General features: G+C 36.4%; 1 protein-coding gene across 11 annotated transcripts in view; it reads right to left on the reverse strand.

Annotated features, from left to right (window-relative positions):
* UTRN (utrophin) overlaps positions 1-24,041 on the reverse strand; it is a 497,326-nt gene that overhangs the window by 85,981 nt on the left and 387,304 nt on the right. For all 11 annotated transcript variants that reach the window (XM_025997956.2, XM_072719084.1, XM_025997957.2 and 8 more), the window contains 4 exons: positions 23,173-23,302; positions 8,676-8,944; positions 3,136-3,282; positions 400-478 (listed from right to left, as the gene is read on the reverse strand). In XM_025997956.2, the coding sequence (XP_025853741.2) occupies positions 400-478; positions 3,136-3,282; positions 8,676-8,944; positions 23,173-23,302 (625 nt within the window). The remainder of the gene's footprint in view (positions 1-399; positions 479-3,135; positions 3,283-8,675; positions 8,945-23,172; positions 23,303-24,041) is intronic.

Consider the following 24,041-nt stretch of genomic DNA (forward strand, 5'->3'; position numbering starts at 1 on the left):
AGATACAGGTACATTTTAAATTAATAAACACTTTTTAAGAAGAAAAACTAATTAGAAATCTTAAAATATAAAAATGATCTCTTTATTGTGAAAAAGTTCATAACCTTTGCTGATGATATAGCAATGACAATATGATACTACATTAGTTATTATAGCTGATGGTCCAGTGAAAAATCATAGCTAAAGACAAATTGTTTTGCTCCATTTTGAAGACTGTGACAGATCATTACAAGTAATAACCAATAAACAATATTGTAATTAATCTTAATATTACTTCTTATACATTTATCTAATATAAGTAAATATATCTGTAGCAAAGAATATGGCTCCTTGAGGGAAAGTGAAAGAATATACTCATTCATTCAATTAATGAGAACAGTCAACTTTGTTGGTACTTACTAGAAAGAAAATGCTGAGAGGATGGCCCAAAATCTCTATGGGCTTCCTGAAGCTGTTTAAGGCGATCATCCACAGAAACCTACACATATAAATGCAAGAAATAATTTGGTTTGAAAACAATGACTTTAATAATATACTAGATTTAAGTATTTTTTTATTTAAATTCAGTTAGCCAACATATGGTACATCATTAACTTCAGATGTACACTTCAATAATTTATCATTTGTATATAATACCCAGTGCTCATGACATCCGGTATCCTCCTTAATGGTCATCCCACAATTACCCCATCCCCCCACCCACCTCTCTCTCCAGCATCCCTCAGTTTACTAAATGATGCTACTGCCCAAGATAGGATTGCCTGTAAAGACTCTTTATCTCTGGAATCAAAGTACTAGGATTCTGGTACAAAGTGACAGACAGCAAACAGCACTCTTCTAAGCAGTTTATACAAATTAACTCTTTTAACCCTCACAATAATCATATTGGGTTATCACCACTTTACAGATGAAGAAATTGGGATACAAAGAGCTGTCCAAGGACAGAAAGTGAGTACAGGACAGTATTAATCTGATGCCAGAATCTATTGCTTTACTGTTCCTCTACATTGCCTTAAAAGCAGTAAAGCTCTAAAGCCATCTAAAGTTAAGATGTGGCCTTGTGGCCAGGGGCCACTCATCTCTCTTTTACTCTTTTAAAAAGTGCCACAGGAAGCAAATGAAAAACAAGTCTAAAATACTCCCAGGGTTAAAACAAAACAAAACAAAAAAACAAAAAACAAAAACAAAAACAAAACAAAACAAACAAATAAATGCAGACAGACAGAAAGACTGGTAGATGACAGAGAGATAGTATTAGATGATGGATTGATAGATAGAGGTAGATGGAGAGTACAAAGATTTATGAAATGGAATCTCTTATTTGCCTTCATGTTTGTGTCCAATTATCTCGACTTGGGGGTATTTAAGTGTATACCAGTCAATTAGTGTAATCTCTAAATCTGTCCTCAAAACTTCCACTGTTAGCTCTCTACATTATGAAAATGCAGAGAGTTGGTATACCAAGAAACTAAATGCAAATTAGTAATGACTCCACATAGCCTACTGACACTTCCATCTTCTTTTTCCTGGTCCTGGTCTATGTAGTGTGAGTCAGATGTTCTGCTTAGATTGTCGATCTTATTTTCAGCTGCCTTTAAATGAAACATGTATACCTCTGGTTCACTGGGAAGTTCTAGTTTCTTCTGGTTAGCTATTTAAATTGCATTAGCAAGTGCTTCGTTCATTAAAGCCAAAAAGCGCTCAAGTTCCATACTTTACGTTAAGAAGAGAAGATACTAGTCCTGAAATGTAGTGACATTACTGCCAGCATGGATTCTTTTCCCTCATATTCAACCAGCAACTAACATCTGTGCTCTAATAGTTACAACACTCAGAGATAAGGATAAGAGAATACCATATCCTCTTTTAAGCATAATGTATTCCCTGACTTCTCATCTTTGGAGATAGTGATAATACAAGCAAAAGGCATCACGATGGGCCACAGGAATACCTACATGAAGGTAATGAATTAGGGAAATGGTGCAGAAGGAAAAAAGAGAAAGTCAAACCCATCTGTGTTCCACTCTTTAGAAAATTACGAGTTTAACAGATCCTGCCTTATTAGTACCAGATTATTAACACTCTTTTCAAAGATAGAAAACATTGTTTAACACTATGCAGTCATTTCTTACATTTTCAACTTCATGAAAAACATATGAACCACTAGGTATTCAGTGGTATTTGAGTTATTTCAGGAAACCTAGTATATTATATCTTTAAAATAAAATGCTGGGCAGCCCCGGTGGCGCAGTGGTTTAGTGCCGCCTGCAGCCTGGGGTGTGATCCTGGAGACCCAGGATCGAGTCCCGCATCAGGCTCCCTGCATGGAGCCTGCTTCTCCCTCTGCCTGTGTCTCTGCCTCTCTCTTCGCTCTCTCTGAATGAATAAATAAATAAATCTTAAAAAAATAAATAAATAAAATAAAATAAAATGCTTTTGTGTACCACCTCCAATTGTTCATTTGTCTCATTAAATACTATGGATCCAAATAGAGAAATAGGTAAGAATTATTTTTTCAATATTCCACTTAAGTTATCCTGCTAGTTTTCAGGGGAAAAAATGATTATGATGACTCCAAGGAACTAGCCACTGAACATTTAGTCTGCAAAGACTAAAACCCAAAACTATTGACTCACATATATGACTTGCAAATGCTAATATCTAGTAATACTCAACAGAGCTAAAGGTAAAAACACCACAACAGTACAACTGTGTTAACTGAAAAAAATGAATAAGATACCTAAATAGCAAACAGTGGAAGAAGGATGGAGATTTCTTAACTTTTCAAAAGGAAAAAATAAATACATGATTAAAGTAAGAAAAATTACTCCTTCATGAACCATTATGGGAAAATGTTTCTGTGACCTATCACAGGTCTCAATTACCGTGATTTGACCCTGTGCAGTTTTCTACAAATATCATATGAATAGTATATCATAAAATTACACTAAAACCTAGATTCATAAATACATGAGGCCTCTGGGTTCAAGACATGAAAAGACAGACACTTGACGATATCATATGCTACACCTACCAGTAAAGAAGGAGAAAATGACAGTGCAGTAGAATAATGAGGCAGGGTTTAAGGACCACCTGGGGTGTAAAGTTGGATCATGAAGAGGGATAAACTGATACCTGCAGAAGTTTCCATCGCATATTAAGGTCATCTAGCTGGCGAGACATCTTTAGAGATGGATGCAGGTCAAGTGGAGACAGCTGACTAGATAAATCATTCACTGTTTTAACTTTTAGGTTGATTGGTGCAATTTCTTCTCTAAATGCCTGGAAGAATAAAAACAAAAATTACGACCTTGGAAAAGAACATAACAGAAAGTGGTATTTTGAACCTTCCTTCAATGAAAATGGCAAGACCAGCTGAGAGGCCATTGACAGCAGTTGTACACTCAATGACAGTTCAGCTCAGGTCTTTAGCAATGCGGACCACTGGCCACAGAGTCATCCTTCATTACATGGAGTATCTTTTTTTTTAATTTATTTATTTATTCATGAGATATACAGAGAGAGGTAGAGACACAGGCAGAAGGAGAAGCAGGTTCCTCACAGGGAGCCGGATGCGGGACTCGATCCCCCAACGTGGGATCACGACCTGAGCCGAAGGCAGATGCTCAGCTGCTAAGCCACCCAGGCATCCCACATAACATGGAGAATCTAAATAGCTGCATGAAAAGAAAAATCATAATGCAAACTCATTGAAATGAATCTACCATTTTATATAATTTCATCTGGAAAATGATGGTCATTATTATCCACTTCACTAGTTTCTACTCTTGACTCGATTTTTCATTTTCTTTCATATTTTCCTTCTTTTTTCTTTCTTAATATGGCTACCTTGCTACTTTTGCACCTGATGCAACAATTTGATTTGAACACATTTCCATTTAAAATAAGTTAGAAAGGGGCCAGTAAGAACAAGTTGCCTAGCCACAAAACCTATGACTATTATAAACTCAAGAGCTAAGTTTTCATCCTTTCCAAATCATTATTATCACATGGTTAGAGGAGGGTCAGGAAGAGTGAGGTCTATAAGAAAAGAGGAAAATGAGGCTTAGTGACAAATGCTACCTCTGGGCACAGGACAAAGAAATGGTACAAGTCAGGGTGGAGGATGTATGTGAAGAGGGAAAGAAAAAAACAAAAGATATTTTGGGCCAGTAACAGTAATATGTCCTGTAGAAGCAAACAGAATAATGAAAACACTAAGTTTTCTCCATTCTCCACATGATTCGCCCTGCCTCTATGTTCATGTTCCCTTTTTCCAAGAAAGTCTTTGCCTACATCCCATTGATACCCTACAAGACTCAACGCAGGTGCCCCATCCACCCTGTTTCAGGGAAGATTTCCCTGAGGCCCTTCCCTCAGCATTCTTAGCTGAAGGCCCCTCTGCATATTCCCCAGCATTCTCTCGGCTTTCTTGAATCCAGGTAGGACTTTCAGCCAGCACATTTGCAGCCACACAAATGGGGCTTTACGGTGGAGGTCATACTGATTGTTTGGTGCCATACAAGCCAGTTGTTATATATTTTAAATATCATTCCTTATCAGAGCTCTTAGTACACCCATATTCTTGATACCCCCAAAGAAGAATAGAAGCTTCTTGAGAACAGACACTCTCCAGTATTCAGCACAAAGTCTGCAATACAAGAGGGGAGAATTCACTTTTATTGATGAAGGCCCATAAAAATGATATCTGAGGCAAGATTATGCCAATGTACAATTGGGAACAGAATTGAGTTACTAAAAGAGAACAGTAGATTGTTATTTCTTTAGTGTAATACAAAATCATAGCTAATCATGTACCAAACTGAACTTATATGTAATAGATGTTGTGAACACACAGCACCAGCCCTCAAATTACATTATTTCTACCATCCCACCCCTTAAGAGACAGAATATGTCTACATACTTTTTTTTTTCCTTTTCACCATACCAAGTTCAGTTAATGAAATATTATACATCAGAGTGCTTTAACGAGCATGAATTTTCACTGGCACACTGCAATATTAATTTGGCTTCTTCATTACGCTAATAAAAAGAATGGCTCTTTAACCACTTCCTTTCTCCCTTCTCTCTCCAAAACCAGTTACTCTATATAGTTCCCCCTTATATAATATGCACAGGCTAAAAATAATCATTATGGTTGGCTAAAAATAATCATTATGGTTGATAAAAATCAAAATAGTATTATGAAGGTACTTGATTTTAAAAAGGAAATTAATTTTAGGTTAATCAGAGAATATGTTTTAGTGTTTCAAAATTCTTGAACATGCTCAAAAGCCACAAGAAGAAACTCAAGATGTAAAGTCAGAAGAACAGACCTAGAGCCCAGAGTCAGAGTGAAAGTTACACATCTAGGAGGGAACAGTGTATAAATAACATCTGGAACTGTGAACATGAAAATCAATGTGTGTAAAGTAAGAAACATTGCTAGAACCCTGAAAGCACCCATATTTCAAAGTCAGACAGAAGAAGGGAAGCTCACAAAGGCATCTGAGTTGCTGGAAAATGGAAAGAAAAATCTTTTCAAGTTGTGATAGTTTTTCTCCCATGGCTGCAGATGTTGAGCTTTCACGGATGACAGACAGATGCACAAAAACAGTTCAATGAGAAAAGCAGTTATATGATAATAGGTGTTCTAAGCCTAAAGAATGAACCACTAACATGGAAGCATGGGACAGAAGGGGGGTTAGGGTGGGGAAGTTGCATTTTAACATTATACATTGATATTCTCTCCTAGATTACTTGAGGGGACTCAAGAATTTTAATCAGCTTTTAAAATCAATGTCTTTGCATTTTGCAGCTACCAAAGATGAAAAATGAAATGCTAGGAAGTGTTCTTGGGTTTCCATAATTTTAAATAATATGTGCTTGATTTCAAAAGATGGAGAAAGTTTTTCAAAATAGAGAATAACTTCAGGACAGATTTTTAAAGTCTTATAGAACATTGAGGAGTTTTAATTCTTTCTCTGTAAAAATAATGTTTTTCTCTTATAAGCCACAGGTGAAAATATTAAAAGACCTTTGACCAAAAAAGGTCATTGGATTTTATTTTCATGGGTGTTTTATGGCAGTGTGGAATCTTTCTAATAAGAGAGTTTATCGGGCAGCCCGGGTGGCTCGGCGGTTTACTGCCGCCTCCAGCCCAGGGTGTGATCCTGGAGACCCAGGATCAAGTCCCACGTCGGGCTCCCTGCATGGAGCCTGCTTCTCCCTCTGCCTGTGTCTCTGCCTCTCTCTCTGTGTCTCTCATGAATAAATAAAATCTTAAAAAAAATAAGAGAGTTTATCTTTTGCTTTTTAAGAGCTTCCAAATTAAGAGGCTTGAAGTAAAGCAAATTTTAAAATGGTTTCAGATCCACTGTGTCTTTTAATATAAAGAACCAATTTATCACGTTTGGCTGCACTTTCCTATAGAAGAAGAAAAGTATGTGGTCTTCTTTGCTATAAAAACAGAAACATCTGCTATCATTAAAGGTGCTGACTGGCAGCCTGCTGGCAGATGTGGAAAAGAAAAAACTTTCTCCTGTTGGAAGGTGTGTATTCGGCAAATAAGAATGATTAAGGATAATTTTTGGGCTTTAAAATTATTTGATTGCCCCCGAAGCTTTTGTTTTCCAGTTGCTTTGACATATTTAATCATATTTAGCAATACAATAATCAGTGCTTACTTTCATTTGCCAACAGCTTCAGTGGGATTTGGCATGTACTTAGAGTACATGTAAAACATCCCAGACTGAATCCATTTTATTTGGTTTAATGAGATGTGGGTTTTTATTTTCTTTTTTCCTAATAAGATGTTAAAATATTTTAATCCACAGTTTATTCCTTCCTCTTAAATACTAATTGTATTTTTCCTGGCTTTCCACTTAAGTAGAGATTTGAACAAAAGGATTTGGATGCAGAGGTGCGTAATTTCTTTAATCAAATGGGATTAACACCTCTCAGACTTTTAGGTCTTTAACAAGCCTAGATATCACTTTTCATTTTTCCTTCAACACTAATCAGACTGCATTAAAAATTGATACTTTCAAATTCAAATGAATAAAGTCTTGCTCCGAGAGGCATCTTTGTAGTCCAAAAAATATACTGTTTATAAACCAGTGACTTCAAGATTTCTGGTGTTTAAAAACCATCTTTTAAATTGCAAGAAGTGTGTAACTTCCAAATAATCTTTACTAAAAGGCTTTATTTTCAGTTTATTATTTTAAACTCAGATTCATCCACAGAAATGGTTTTCAGGATGCCAGAGCTATAGGAAGAGGCCCACTTAATTTATAGAGTTCTGCATATTTCTGTATATTTATAATGAAAGGTGGCAGACATCAACATTCTTTTAGTAATAAAATTTTTTAAGTTTAAAATTTAATAGGTGACTTTTAAAGCTTTGAATTCCAATAGTGGATAAAAGTTGTGCTTAATTACTTAGTATGAGTGAGGTCTCTACAATGAAAGAGAAGGGCAAGAAAGAAATCATGAAAACTCTACCACTTACCAGCCATGTGGCCTTGAGCAATACCTGCACTTTCACCATTTGTAAAATGGGCATGATAATACCTACCTCATTGGGGTGGTGTGAGGAATAAAAGAGGTATCCATGTAAAGTGGGTACATAGTTCTTGGCACACAGTAATCCTCAATAAATGCTAGACATTATTATTCCTATATCTACACACATATATTTACTTATGTAATTTGCCTGCATATTCATTTCACTTCCTAGACCCTTCTCCTTCCTTTTCAGCCACATGCATCAAACAAAGGGAAAATGTTATCCAAGTCTGTGCACAAAACATAGGTCTTTTGCAATAAAAATCCCATTCATGATATTGATATTGTTAATCTAATACCTTCTGATTTTTTGTTGATTTACTCTTTGATTTGACTCATGGCTACCTTATAGTTTACTATGCTATCACAAACCCTACTACTATGTCTCTTATTGCCTAAATTCTACTAAATTTTTGGGGGGTATGTATAATACAGGAGCCAAAGGGGCTCTAGACCACAGATCTATCATCCTTAATTTTGGGCAATTCCTGACCGCAGACAAAATTTATAGCTAAGCTAATCCTTCCATAATATATTCAGACAGTGAGATGAAATTTTTACATGAAGATCCCAGTCTGAACCAGTATGTTTTTTATTAAATCCCTAAGTCCAACTACCAATTTTCAGGAAATACAGAGTAGAGAGGAACCTGCCCAACTGCACTATGTGGATGTCATTCTGCAAAACCCAAGCTATAAGAAATACTATAAAACAAACAATTCAGTTTCTTAAACAAACACATTATAAAGAAAACCAAAAGGGTATAGAGGGAAATCTAGAGATTAAAAAGGACTTCACATTATTTTTTTAAAGCAGTTAAGTGTTTAGGGACACAGAGTTGGGTAAAAAAGAAGTATAAGGAAAAATAAAAGTAAATTATTGTGAAAGTTTCATTAGTTGTTATTTTGGTGGGGAGGGGTTCTGATGGTGAGGGGCATATGGAAAACATCTGTTGTGTCTGGGAAATCTCTATCTCCTGATTTTGGTGGAGTTGTCACGGGGTTGGCTTCATAAAATCTCTTATGACAGTTTTTATATATGACTTTCTTTGTGTTATATTTAACAATAAAACATTTCTTAAAATCCTTATCTGAGGCAGTGGTGCTGACCATGGTTTTTTCAATGTGATCCTGCAGTGAGTCGATAAGTAAGTCTCCCACGGGCTTCCAGCCATTCCTCACAGCCTCCGCCTCCTTCATGTCAACATCCAGGTCATCCATGGCTCCCTGCAGGTCTCTGAGCTTCTCCAGTGCTTTGTCCACTTGCTTTTGCCAATTGCTAGTGACAGCATTTAGACTTTCCCACTTCTCTTTGACTTCAGAAGACTGTTTGCGCATGGCCTTGGCAATCTTTTGGGCTCTTTCCTCAGGAGTCAATTCTGTGATTTAAAAAAAAAAAAAATTTGGAACCTGTTCAATAGCCAGGTGTGAACACCACCTTTTGAAGGGTTGCCATCAGGTACATGGAGACATTGTTTACACAAATCAGGGGAAGAAAAAATTTCTCTCTACTCCCTTCATCTTCACCAATGGATTCCTTGCTACTTATCAAAAGAAGAAAATAGTTACACAGAGTAGTAAGTGGCCCAGTGGCTTCAGTGACTTGAATTTTAATATATTTACAAACCTTGAAATATAACACAATAACTCAAAAAACAAAAGAATTTTTCTTTAACATAAATTCAGTTATATAAAATCCAAAGACAGTCTTTTTCATTTCATTGTCCTCAATAAAAATGGGAAATATAGTTAGGAGAGAAACAGCTTTAAGTTACGAGGAAAGACTCTGAGAAAATAAGGTTGAATTATCATGTTCCTTAGAAAAAAATAACTGAAGACAAATAATATATCTTAGCTACTTCATCATTGCTGAATCTGTATGGCAGTTCACCTTTAATATAGGGTACTTTCTATAGTCCAGACATGTAGCACATTCACAAACACTTCAACAGGAATACAGAAAGATTTCAAGGACCATCCCAAATATTTCATACAGCAAAAGATTCCAGGATATCTGAATTAAAGTTAGACTTTCAGACAGGAAAGGGTAGGCATAATGCAAGGCCCTGCAGAGGCTACAAGACGAGCAAAAGAAAGAGGCAGAAATGAAAGTCAAGTTCAAACCCAGCTGTCAGAAACACAGAGATGAGAAGCTGACAAGAAGACAAGGGCAGAGGAATTTGATGAAAATAAAGCAGACACCCTCAAAGCAGTTTAGGTAGATTGCCAACTGAACACTCCTGGTCTTCAGTTCTTTCCATATCCAAGGCAATCCCCTTTCCTATCTCACTGCTTTGATGGTTGTTCTGCTGGGTCCACTGAAAACAGAAGCAAGTCAGAAACATACAATCAAGGTAAACTTTGGATTAGTTTAAGATAGAAATAATTATTCTTCTCTGTGATAACATCCCAACTTTTAGTATCAATCACAGTGAAGCAACTCCACTTCACTTCAAAATATTTCATAGCATTCGTAAACATGAACTGAAGTTCACTGAAGTTCCTGGTAAGAGGAACTAAATAAATAAAGCCAGCTCTCCTGAATCATAACTCATATTTAACATAAATTCGTCCCCCTGTCTTTCTTTAGTATTATACACAAGTCAAGTTGAAGGGGACAGAACACATATTCTTACCCACCTATATTTCCATAAAATTCTAGACATCAATATTTAGCCTTAAAAACAGCTGTAATGAATCTCTGTGAACCAAATGGACCATGAAGAGTTCAGAAGCTACAGAACTCCGAATTACACTGCTGAACTGCTAGAGGCTATAGAGAGTCATGAATAATCCCTTGGCAACTGAACTGATTACCAGGAGATTCCATGTTATGATAGGTAGATAAACTGAATCCACCAGGAAGTGATAAATAAGGAAAACAAGTGAATTAAACACCCAGCTTCTAGGAGTGTTTGAGCTGGGATACAGTCCAGGACAACAGTGCTGGAGGAAAAGTAGGTCATTAGGCAAAGCTTACTTAAATCCCTAAGTTAAAAAATGAGAACTACATCACATATATATACAATATATTTAATATAAATATAAAATGCCATATTTTATATGCTCTGTTTCTATAAATGCTTATCATTATTAATATAAAATATAGAAAATAAATAAATGTTATTTATGTGAGATGAAAAAAGTCACTCTTACTAGTCCCATGAGAAAGGGAGTGGTAATTTTTATGATGGCAGCACCTGTGTTTGTTAATAAGTCACTCAGGCTTTTCCAAAGATCTATTTTAAGCACTTGTGTTTCACTGGCTTTTGTAAAAGAAAAAGATACAGTACTAATTTCTGAACAGACAACTTAATTATGATGATTTTTCCCTGGATAAAGTAAAAAACTGTTTCTGAGTCAGTCACTGAATAACCTGGCAGGGAGACACACAGCTTCTTTGTCTTGTGACAAAACACTCAACATGGATGGGACATTTTTGTCTTCACTTAATGTAAAATCTTTTGATTGAGCAGTCCCTTTGTGTGGTATTTATTATATAATTCCTACACAAGCAGCTAGTCAGAAGAAAAGAAAAGCTCTGTGTTCAATTCCCCATCTGTTTGCCAGAAAGGATACCTATTAACTGATCACAGAGTCAGAATAAAAGTGCCTCCCTATTACAGTACCAATCTCAGTTTAATGCATACTTTAAACCAAGAACAGAGGGAAGCGTGAAACCAAACAAAAATTTTTCAGAACGTTTGTGAAACAGGTAACAGGCAGCAACAGATGAAATACCAAGTCATGATGGTGTGGGGTTAAGAGAATAGAAAAACAAATGAAAGCAGCAAACACACACACACACACACACACACACACAGAAAACAAAAAAAGAGAAGAAACTAATAAAGGGATATAATTACATTTGTAAAATCCTCTAGTTGTTTGAAAATCAAAGGACTGTTGCCTTCAAAATTTCTGAAGAGATTTTTTGCCATAAATTTTAAGACCCTCATGCAGGAGGTGGAGAATCTTTCAGACCCAGTGGTTCAGAATTCAGAGTACATATTAGAAACCCCTCTGAGAGTTTGTTTGCTTGCCTGTTTGTTTTTACATACAGATCCCCAGAGGCCCTACCCCCCAAAATTAAGAGATCAGATTTAGTTGGTCAACAGTGAAGGGCAAGATGGGTATATTTTAAAAGCTTCCCAGATGATTGTAATGTGTTGCCAGGACAGAGCACCGCCAGCTTCCTGGCTTACAAATTGATCTCTCTGGTCCCTGCTGCTGAAGCTGGAGTATTTCCACTCCGGTGAGTTGTGTCATTCCCATGCAACTGGCAGGGCCACTAAATACTGGAGACCACAGAGCAAATGAAGCTCAGAGATAAGAGGGTAATCTAATTTGCATTTGAAAAGGCAGTAATAGAGGCTAATCTGAGAGAAGGAGGAAACAGCAGGATAAAAACCAAATAAATTTACTGACAATTTTCAGACCAGAAGAGCTTTTTCTGTCACTTTCCTATTCCCTGAAGTGTGTGTGTGTGTCCTTCTCTGGATATTTTTGAGGGGCAGCACTCTTTTTCCATTCTCGTCCAGAACTTCAGGCCTTCCCTTTTAACTGATCAAATGTTGAGGTGCAATTATATTTGCTTTCTATATTTATATTATATATTTATACAAAACATGTAACAGGTTAATTTTTATTATCCATATTGTTATATTAATTTCATACTTATATAATTTAAAATAGTGATTTATTATGTTACAATAGATACCTATCTTTTAGACAGATTTAGTAACTATCTTTTAGAAAGAAGAGAAGAAAAAGAAAACAAAAGAGGGAAGAAAGCAACAATCAGACCTAAATTTTCCTCTCTTGTTCAATTATCTTTATTCTTCAACTATGCAAATTAATTGGTGGTATTTATACCTTACTATGCCATGGAGAGAAAGACTGCCCGCCCATGATTCCCTGGAGTGAGGTGGCAAACAAAACTGGACCAAGAGCAGAGTCTAGGGTTGGGGCCAGCCATGACTGCATCATGCCCTTTGCTCCTAGGAGAGCTAAATGATGCTCATCTCACTTTTATCAAGTGGGAACTCATATTTCTCAGTGGGAAAACTTTTTGTACAAAGGGCTTCATTTACCTCTAAAATTGAATTTTTTTTTAAGATTTTATTTATTTATTCATGAGAGACGCAGAAAGAGAGGCAGAGACACAGGCAGAGGGAGAAGCAGGCTCCACGCAGGGAGCCCAATGCAGGACTCGATCCTGGGACTCCAGGACCATGTCCCTGCTGAAGGCAGATGCTTAACCACTGAGCCACCCAGGCATCCCTAAAATTGAATTCTATAAGAAAGTCAAAGCCAATATATATCTCAAAGAAATCTTAACAGTAGAGAGGAAAATAGTCTCCTTATGCATGCTAATACAAAAACATTTTATAATAAAAAAGTTAAATTACATGTTTCTCCAATGAAATAATATAAAACTCTATTAGAATCAGCCCAATTGCTTTAAAGATCTTCCATATTTATTGCATCTTCTTTTTTTCAATAACAAATTGATATTTATAACTTCACTGTGACTTTTTATTTATAGGTTCTAAAGTCTTATGTCATACATGTTTTCTTTCTTTCCATCTTGGTTTGGCAATATCCAGTCTAGAGACCAGTATGTCCTCAATATATAATTAGTGAATTGAGCTGGGCTCAATGGAACTTTTAGCTTAACTCTTTCCTGAGAATACTCAACTTTATAACTTCAAGTGGAAATCTTTCCATTTATTTTTCCTTCCTCCTCCCTACACCGATCTAAAGTGAGTTATAAAAAAGTTTTTACCGTGAAAGAGAAGGATAAACCTTACAAAGTTATTTCAAGTATGGTAGTTCCAAATATCTTACTTGCACTGTTCTTTTTTTTTAACATGTATTTCACCAAATGATGAAAAGGAAATATTAAGACAAGCAAACATAGGAAAAAAAATTAAAACCTTCCAGAGTAGCATTTTCACTCCTGGACAATCTAGTGTATGGAAAGATTAGGAGATCATATGCCATTTCAAACACTAACAAATTATGTAATCATAAACATATTCCTTATCTCTTTGAACTTCAGTTAGTAACTATAAAGTAACTGGCACATGCCTGGCACACAGGAGGGTGTCAACAAAGGTTAATTTCTTTTATGATTCCTTTTATGATTTTATTACTAAGTCTGGGAGGTTTAGACATCTCTAGGGATTTTTAGACAAGCAAACCAATAGATTAGCTAACAAGAATTCACAGGGAAAAAACAAAGCACTCCCATGTCTAGAGACTCGACTTGCTCTTACTCTCTCTCGTTCTCTAACTGCCCTCCATTTCTCTCTTTCCTTCATAACCAAAAGGTGATTAAAATAATGGGAAATATATTCTCTCCACGTTTTCTGATTACATGATTAAGATTAACTTAATCTCTCTGATGATCAGTGTTTAAGAGGACTCCACCCATTTCCTATTTTGTATGATGATAACAATCATTATGAACTAGATTACAAGTGCATCATCAAGGGCCATCAGCTGATTACAGTAATATTTCTAATTATGTTAATCTACATATTGTAAGAGTGACAATAGTAAGATGTTACCTAGACTAGATTAACCTGTTAATGTGAAGCCTAAATCTTTCAGTAGGAATATCATAAAGATGATATGGATTCATCCATGCTGCCAAGGGGTTTCTCAAATCCTTAAGTGGGGAAAAAAAGGACAGTGAACAGAGACATTTAGAGAAAAGCAAGAACTCCAAAGTAAAGAAATTTAGGGAGTATCTTCCACAAAAACCCACATGCAAAGTCTTAAGAGAGTGAAGGAAAATGGAGAGGAAGCTAGAAATGCAGAGCACACTGTGGAGGGAGATAAATGGTGCTTCTGTTCAGAGGTAAATGGAGGTAGAACCAAAGTCAAGACACTTCTAAGTTTTATTCTTCTTGTAAAGTGAGCCAAAGTAAATAAACCCAGCACTGAGTTGAGCAAGAAGTAAGGACAGATCGTTAAGAAAATTCACCTCTAAGGAAAGGAACAGGAATATAAGAGATGCCATGGAACAGAACTGGCTAAACCACCTGACATCCAGCTTTCAATCTTCTGTAACCGAGTATTCCCTGAATGTCCTCATCCTAATGGCCATTTTGTAATTTATTCAAGTCATTTAAGAGTGCTAGAACAGCTGCAGACAGGTCACTGGGGGTTGAGGGATGGCACTGCAAAGAAAGAAGGGAAGCTGGGAATGTAAAATCCAGGAGGGAAAGGATATGTTTTGTTCACTATTGTATCTTCAGTATCTAGAATACTTAGCCATTCTTACAGAAGAAGTGAAGTATGTCTTATGTTTATGTACTGCCATAAGTGAGGAGTTTAACTGAAGAGAAGATTTTATGTCTTTGCTAGCCTTAAACTTCTTTAAAAATGGCAACTCCTCTAATTCACTCTAGAAGATTACAGCTTTCCAGAGGGACAACAAAATCAACAACAAAATAAGTACACCAACCCATTAAAAGAGTTTAGCATCCCCCTATTCTTTATGTTTAAAAAAGTAACTTCCCAGATGTCTATTACAAGAAAATACATACATGTAAAATACTGTCATCTTTTTTATGAGGCAAATGTAATTTATGGATTACATAAATCCATCTCTTGCACTGTTGCAACAGTGATTAGAGAACATAACAGATGGTGAACAATTAATTTAAAATGTTGTGCCCATCAAACTAACCTTTGTTACTATATAATTCTTCATCAAGAATGTTGATACGTTTATTTAAATTGGATTTCATTACTATGGTACTCATTGTCATGCAAAAAAGTTTTAGAAATTTTTACCCAATCAGTAGGCTTAGTCAGCCAACACATATATTTTAGGAAAGCTGAAGACTAGATTCATTACACCCATACATACATTATAGAACTTTAATTTGGGAAGGATCACATTGCTTCTCTGTATTTAAGAATACTGAAAAAGAAAGCAACATTATATTTTTCTATGCTTTTTCATGCATTACAACATTACTAATCTAATTTGGATTTGAGAAGCTAATTAAATTATTGTCTTGGTCTATAGGCCTGAAAGCTATGATTTATCCTTCAAGTTTTTATATGAAAATTAAAAAGACAAAGTCTAATATTGCCCAACCACCTTTTCTCCTGATGCTAGAAAATTAGTGAACTGGTATGCCATTCTATTAAGCAGCCTGGTATTTCAGTAAAGAAAAAGCAACAGCAAAGGGAAAAGTCAAGAGTTACAAAATGTATTTAATTATTGTATGACATTTCTTTAAAGTCAAAAAAATATAGAAAATTATTTCTACTGAATAGCTGGAAGTACTTATGATTACTGGGGTAATGAAGAGAGTATACTATGGTGGTTAAGAGCACTAAGTTTGACACTAAGCCAGACATGGGAGCTTCAGCTCTGTCATGAGTGACAGGAGCTTCCACACCTCTCAGAGACTTAATTTCCTTATCTCTCAAATGGGTGGTAACAGTATTCATACCTCAATGAGTCGTTACGAGGATTAAAGGTAACAAGGTATGTGAGGTACCTGGCATAGTGCCTGGCACACTGTAAGCACCTGATCAGTGTTGCCTTGTGAACATCTATGTCTACTAACATTTCTCTCCCTTTCTTCTTGGGCATTGGCTCTTCCCCCATTTAATATTATTTTTGTAGCATGGGCGTGCCAAATCCCAGTAGACTCTGAGCTCCATGTTACTCAAGCTGAGTCTATAAGAGCCTTCTCCTGTAATGTGCTGGATTGAAAGAAGCGCTGTCTCTCCTTGGTGGTATGAGGTATGTGATCATAGGAAAGCTAAGAAAATCAAAACTTGTAGAGGGAGACAGGAAGACAAAGAAAAAAGGCTTCTGGGTGGCATTTCAGTCCCTGTGGCTGGCTGTGACCTTGCCCTTAATGCAATTTGGCTATGGGAGTTAATACATTTCCCCTTGTGCCTTTGCTTATGGAAGTTGGGTGTCTGCCATTTACTACGACTAGGGTTCTAATTAATAAAGCTGTTACTAGGAAAACAAAAATGCCCTGAGAGAAAACACCCATCATTTTTACTAGCCTAATTATTTAGGCTATAATGTGTAATTTGGTCTCATTTTATGAGATGCAAGGAAATAATTACTGCCATCTCTTCCTGTAAACTTAAGTTATATTAAATATCAGTATAAAAGTAACTTCTACTAAACTATATGATAATTCCACATTTTCATTCATTTAATGATCGTGAAATTTTATTCGCACAAGTTTGCTAATATTGGCATAAAATGGACTCACACAGTGGACTGAAAATGTCATTTATTACTTCATTACACCATATATAAGATTTTGCATGAGAGAAAAATACTCCTAATAATTATCTTTTTAAAATACTATGAAACATTTAATATTTAAAGGAAAATAGTACACCGTGAGTTTAAATATTAACTACTAGTAAATATAAATAGCCAGCTGTCAAAGATCAAAGAGGAAAAATATTAATCCATAATACTTTTGTATCTGAAAAATGATCAACCATTAATCAGAAGTACAGACATACATAATTATATGAAGTACACACACACACAATAATTCACAAAGTATAAAAAGAATAAATAAAATAATAGATGTCCTTTTTCCAGGACTAATCATTAAAAATGAAACAGAATCAACTCATCAAATATAACAGGCTGAAAAAGAAATGATGTTCTAAGAGCCTGGAATAAAATAATAGTTGTAGCAATAGTAATGCCTTAACTGGAATAGATTCTAAAGAGGATTCATGGGGGAATTGATGAATAAAATAATGCAATCTTTTTTATCTTAAAAATGAAAAGCTGAGAAGAGGAAAAGAGCTTGTCTATACCCCCAGATACAATAAATTGTACAACTTTCTAACACTTTTGGAAGTGATCTATCCTATAAAAGTGTTAGCAGGCTTATTTAGCAATTGATACCATAACCTTAAATCATAAAACATAGATGCACATTTGTGCACATGCACGCCGGCATCTCTATGCAGTGTGGAGACAGGGATGCTGATGTGAAATCACTAACTCCTCTGTGCAAATCCGACTTTTAACCTGAACTGCAGGTGACACAGAGGTGAGAAGGCACATGTTCTCCTTGATTACCTCGAGAGGTTTGGGGGCTGACGTGGGCTAGGCTGACTATGGCTAAGTCCACAGGTGTCCTGTACGTCTACCTTCACCATGCAGCCAGATGATTTTCAGAAGGAAGTGAAAGCTAGGCTGAGAACAGTCAGGGGTAAAAGAAGGCAGGGGAATTAAGGGAGAAACCAAGGAACAGCAGTGCACGGTGAATAGGCTCCAGATTCCGAAAGTAGAGAAGGAGTCAAGTCAGTGGCCAATAAGCAGAGACACAGAGGAGATAAAAAGGAAGAGATGGTAAAAGTCAGCCAAAACACTGCAGGTTAAGAAAGGTCACCCACATAAAAGCTTTGAACTCTGTTCCTGGATCTACCCCGACTTAGCTGGTGGCCTTGTTCAACATCACAGTATTTTCTTGGTAGAAAGAAAGAAGAAAGGAAGGAGGGAGGGAAGGAAGAAGAAAGAAAGCAAAGAAGGAAGGGAGAGGAAAGAAAAGAAAGAAAAGAAAAGGAAGGAAGGAAGGAAGGAAGGAAAGAAGGAAGAAAGAAAGAAAGAAAGAAAGAAAGAAAGAAAGAAAGAAAGAAAAGAAAGAAAGAAAAAAGAAAGAAAGAAAGAAAGAAAGAAAGAAAGAAAGAAAGAAAGAAAAGAAAGAAAGAAATGAAGGAAGGAAAGGGGGAAAGGAGGGAGGGGAGGGGGAAGGAGAAACAGAAAGGGGAAGGAAGACAGAGAAAGGAAAAAGCATCTTGCTTTATGTGCCTGACTCATTGGGATAGGGTTGGGTTTTAGAAGTACAAAGAACAATACAAAGATGATGAGAGATTTACTCTTCTTTCTACCTTTTCACAGATATACACCAGGTGATTAAAATCAAATGAAAAACAATTCAATGTGTTAAATGACATGATACAGATGTAATCAAATTAAAAAGTTTCATATTGCTCAAACCAGATAAAGGAGGGCTACTGATAAAGCTGTGAACTCCACAAAATATCTGTAATTATTCAGACGATTTCTGTTCAATTAAAAATCGTATTTACTTAAGAACCATTTATAAGTGGAATGAGTTATTCTGAGTTAGTGCTTCAGACAGCTACACCTTACCTATTTAGCCCTGTGTTTTTATGGCTGCCATTTAAAAAAGAAATATACTAAAATATAGTATAAATTCCTATGCCTTCTTGTAGCTGATTTATGTTCTGTCTTCAAAAGTAAACCATAATTCATAGCTTCAGTTTTTCTTTTATTGTAAAAAACCCCAAAGACTCTCTGTTTTGTTTTATTTTAGAAGTCTCATATATCCTTTCTTTAATTTCTTTCTCTTCCTTGCTGTCAAACTGCCAGCAGTCATCACTCACTGCCACCCTTTTCCCTGTCCTGTCATTTCCACTTTGCCACATATCCACAACTCACTGGGAATCAGGTTAAACTAGTTACAACAGTATCTAAAGTAGGAGTTAATACCTCTGAGAGAGCAGCTTTGCTATGAGTAAGGGGAGGATCTTCACTGTATTTGCTGTATAATATCTATTTTTGGCTGCCTAGATCATTTTTCCACACTCTTTCAGCTTCTCAATAAGTGAGAAAGGTCACTAAGCCAGGGAAGGGCTGAGCTCTGGACACAGATCTTGGCAACACAGCAGAGAGATGACAGGAAAGCATGGAGAAGAGATGAGAGAGAGAAGCATCAGGAAGACACTGAGCCTTCGACAGTTGGGACAGGATGAGCAGGGGTTGGGTGGGCAAACAAGGAAGGAGTCAGAAATCAGGTAAAATAGACCCACAGGCAGAAAAAAACAAACAAACAAACAACAACAACAACAACAAAGAAACAGGATAGGAGGCAACAGGATAAAGGCAAGGAAGACCATAACTGGCACATCGTCCCTAGCAGTTTGGTGTCAAATGGACATCAGTTTGGGGAAGAGAGAGAGAGAGGAGAGACTGCTACCCAGTAAACTGAGGCCAAATCCCTGTGCAGCTTGTGTTCCAGGTGTAGGAGCTCAAGTGCCATCCTAGAGGCTATTGGTAGTTTTTAAACCAGGGGAGCAAATGCCAGTTCTGAGTTTCCAATTTATCATTGTACTGTCTATGTTGATGCAAAGATACCAACTGAGAAAGAACTGACAATACTCCTAACAATAAATGGCAAGGGCTTAAAGCCAGGCAGTAATATTAGTGATTTTTATTTTTTTTAAGATTTTATTTTTTCATGAAAGACACGAGAGAGGCAGAGACACAGACAGAGGGAGAAGCAGGCTCCACGCAGGGAGCCCAATGTGGGACTCCATCCCAGGACTCCGTGATCACACACACCCTGAGCCAAAGGCAGGTGCTCAACCATTGAGTCACCCAGGTGTTCCTATTAGTAGTGATTTTTTAAATATTTAAAATATACATACTCAAAAGATGGTAAGGGACTAGATCTTAAAAGTTCTCATCACAAGGAAATAGAATATGTAACTGTGTATGGTGATGGATATTAGCTAGACTTATCATGGTGATTGGCTTACAATATATACATACATCAAATCGTTACGTTGTATCCCTTAAACTTCTACAATGTGTCAATTATATCTCAATAGTAAGGGAGTGGAGGGGAAATATCTAGCAGAGCATACCTTATGAGATTCTTTATCAGCAACTTGTCATTTGGTTGAAATAATTAATTTGTTTCTTTTTAATAGCCTTTGTCAATTAACAGATGCCTGAGAGCAATTTATACCTATATTACTGGGCAGTAAAGTAAAATGCCACAGGTTGCCTTACACACATACATACACACACACACACACACACACACACACAAACACATAACACTATAAGAATCAATAATTGAAAAAAACTGAAAAAAAAGGAGCTGGAAGAAAAAAGGCATTTAGAAACATTATGCAGAGAAGTACTTTCTGAAATAGTTATTTAAAAGTAAAGAGATGGATCCATTTGGTGTATACACAGCATACTCAATAAATAAATGCTTATTAAATAGAATAAAAAATCATATCATTTCTCCCCACTCTATTCCCTTTAACAGTGAGTACTTCACGTAGCATCACACAAGATAACTAATGTTCAAATGCTCTCTATTTCTGATAGCAGCTCTACATAATTCATGGTAAACAACAAAAGTATAAAACCTATTATGGATAATTTTCTTTCATTTACTTTTAACAGCAGGTAAAATCAGCCACCATTGCAGAAAGCAATATCAGAAAAGAAGGAAAGCATAAAAATTGCTAATCATAAAAAAAACCAAAAAGAAAGAAAATCATAAAGTTACACTGATGACGTTTTCTCTTGCCCTACCCCCCCAATAGAATATTTGAAAGAGGGCTCAGAAACATACCAAATGTAAAAGCAAAATAAGAACTCAAAAAAGTGATATTATCTTACCCCTGAAATGGACTAACCAGGAGAAGGAAAATGTATAGCAAAGTGAAGCTTTAATGATACAATAACACTTTTTTTACTGCTATGAAGTAGATTATAAAATGCTTCCTCTATTCACTGGAAAGTACTGGGGAAGCAGGGAGACAAGAAACTCAGATTTAAGGTGAATTTTAAATTGGATAGGGTGAGATGAGTAAACTTATTTTTCTTCCACGCTTAACAACAGCAATTGTAATAGTGCCTTCTTTCTTGTATTGAGTTGAAATGTTCTGTCCGACTTTCCAGGTCCTCTGCAATCTGAACCAGACAGCATGTACAAGCCCCTCACTGCCACCTCCTGCCCAGGCACAGGGCCGCTTTGCTCCTCACTGCTGCACTGCGGCTTGTGATGATCCTGTCCTGGTGGGTCATTCCTCTTAACTGAGCCTGCTCACTGACCAAGCATCGTCACAGGTGCGCTCAGCTCATGCACGCATTCATTCAGCAACTGTGCATTAAGCACCCAACTTGTGTGTATGTGTGTAAGCTGGGTGCATAGACGTGTGTGTGTGTGTGTGTGTGTGTGTGTGTGTATAATACACATATAACAAAGAACATTGTGATTTTTTCTTTTTTAGAAGATTGTGATCTTGATGGTAAATTTATTCAGTCTGAAGTAGAACTACTCTGACAAAGGCTGAGTAGGAAAATAGCTACTTGTCCAAATGCCTGCTCCAGTTTCAGCCATAGTCAAAGAAAGCATTTTTCCAAATGTACTTTACTTACAAGTAATAAATGCTCGTGAATTATGCTGCTGGACACAGCATGAGGCAGTCTTTCAGATCTGCCTTCACTATGTGAAGTGAATGATGAAAAAATATTTTGAATGGCATGTTTGTTTTTAAAAATGCATCAGAATGCTTTTATTGCCAACAGTGAAAAATCACAATAAAGATCTATGTTGGCCTCCAAATTCATCTCTTAAATTTACTGTGTGACTGACTGCTATTTCCTACTAAGGCAGTTACTGTTTCCATTTTCAGCCAAAGTACATAAAGAGTGCATAAATAGGTTAACTTTTTTTTTTTTTAAGATTTATTTATTGATGAGAGACACAGGGAGAGAGGCAGAGGCACAGGCAGAGGGAGAAGCAGGCTCCATGCAGGGAGCCTGATGCAGGACTTGATCCCAGAAGTCCGGGATCATGATCTGAGCCAAAGGCAGACGCTCAACCGCTAAGCTACCCAAGTGTCCCAGGTTAATTTTAAATTACTTAAATTCTGTTGCCTGCTTGGAAAAGACAAGTGTTTACTTTGGAGTCTAATTTTAAAAAGGAATCTGTAAAAACAGAAGCTTAAAAAGATCTTTATGATTATTTAAATATTTATATGTATTTTATTTTTAATATATATTTTTTAATTTATTTATTGATGAGAGACACACAGAAAGAGAGAGAGGCAGAGACACAGGCAGAGGGAGAAGCAGACTCCATGTAGGGAGCCCGACATGGGACTCGATCTCGGGGCTCAAGGATTAGGCCCTGGGCTGAAGGCGGTGTTAAACTGCTGAGCCACTCGAGCTGCCCTGAACTGTATTTTAAATATCACTCCTCCAGTTGCAATCATTTATCACGTAATGTGTTTGAATAGAAGAAACGTACATTTTTCTTTCTCAAAGAAATTACTTTTAGTTACAGCATGCCTTTTACCAAATCTATTTGCAGTTAATTTCCTTTTAAATTAAGAATATTGATGTATACATTTTATTTTTTAATATAAAAATCTGGATATTAAATAATGACATATTGGATTAAACTAACGAATACTTGGAAGAATTTTTTTTTTATATCAGATCCTGAAATGCTGAGAGGAAATTTCCTACTTGATTTCGGGTTTTTGTTCCCCTCACATGTGTTTTTACGATGTATGAAAAAAAAGCTCACCTGTTTTTTTTTTAAAGATTTTATTTATTTATTTGACAGAGAGAGAGAGAGAGATCGAGGGAACAAGCAAGGAGAGAGGCAGAGGCAGAGGCAGAGGGAGAAGCAGGCTTCCTGCCAAACCCAGATCCCAATGTAGGGCTCAATCCCAGGACCTTGGGATCATGACCTAAACCAAAGGCAGATGCATAACCCACTGAACCACCCAGGCGCCCCAATCTCACCTGTTTTTGATTGCAGGTCTCTTCTTGGTTCCTCTGGGGCCTCAATTGGCTGATCAGCCAGGAAAACTCGAGCTTGGTCTATAGCATTCAGGACAGAATACTCTTTCTCCTTTAACTCACGTCTCAGGGCCTTTGCAAAGAGAAGCAAAAGTTGAGTTTGTAACCTACTGTGTTCACCAAGTAATGAAACATCTTCAATTAGACTACTGACCATACTTGTCAAGGGAATGACTAATATACCCTTTAAGCAAAGTTTGAAGTGAAAATATAACTTTGACACATACAAATGATGAAACATGAATAAAAGCAAAGATGATAGGGCTTAAATATGCAAAACAAAAATCTTTAACGTGTTCACCTAAGGGAAACTGTTACAGTATATTTGAACTTACACAAAATGTAGTTTTAGGGTTATCACTACTGTCAGATTGCTAAAGTAAAATAGCCTGTTCAAAGATACCTTTGTCTTGTACGACTGACAAAAAAAATTACATCCAATGGTACAGAAGAAGGCAATTTCACAAGTAGTAATGAGATCCTAAGAAGTGTTTTACATTCTTTAGAATATATTAAGGAAAAAAACTAAGAGATGGAAACAAATTAAAGTACATGAAATCAAAACTAAACCAAAGAGAACACATAAAAGACAGTCTCCAATTATCTTCCAATACGTTCCATCTCTCATGCTGAGGCAATTATGATTTTTCCCTTGTGAGGTTTTTCATGCAAATTTATGATTCTCAGAACAGTCTGCCTTTAGTACTTTTGTTCTTTTAAGTGGGGTTAAACTTTCACCTCTGCTCCCATAAAATGTTTGGTGATTAAGACTCTAATTGACTAGAGTTTAAAAACAAAGCTCACTCACTGAC

Source organism: Vulpes vulpes, chromosome 1 (assembly GCF_048418805.1).
Source record: "Vulpes vulpes isolate BD-2025 chromosome 1, VulVul3, whole genome shotgun sequence".
Taxonomy (NCBI): domain Eukaryota; kingdom Metazoa; phylum Chordata; class Mammalia; order Carnivora; family Canidae; genus Vulpes; species Vulpes vulpes.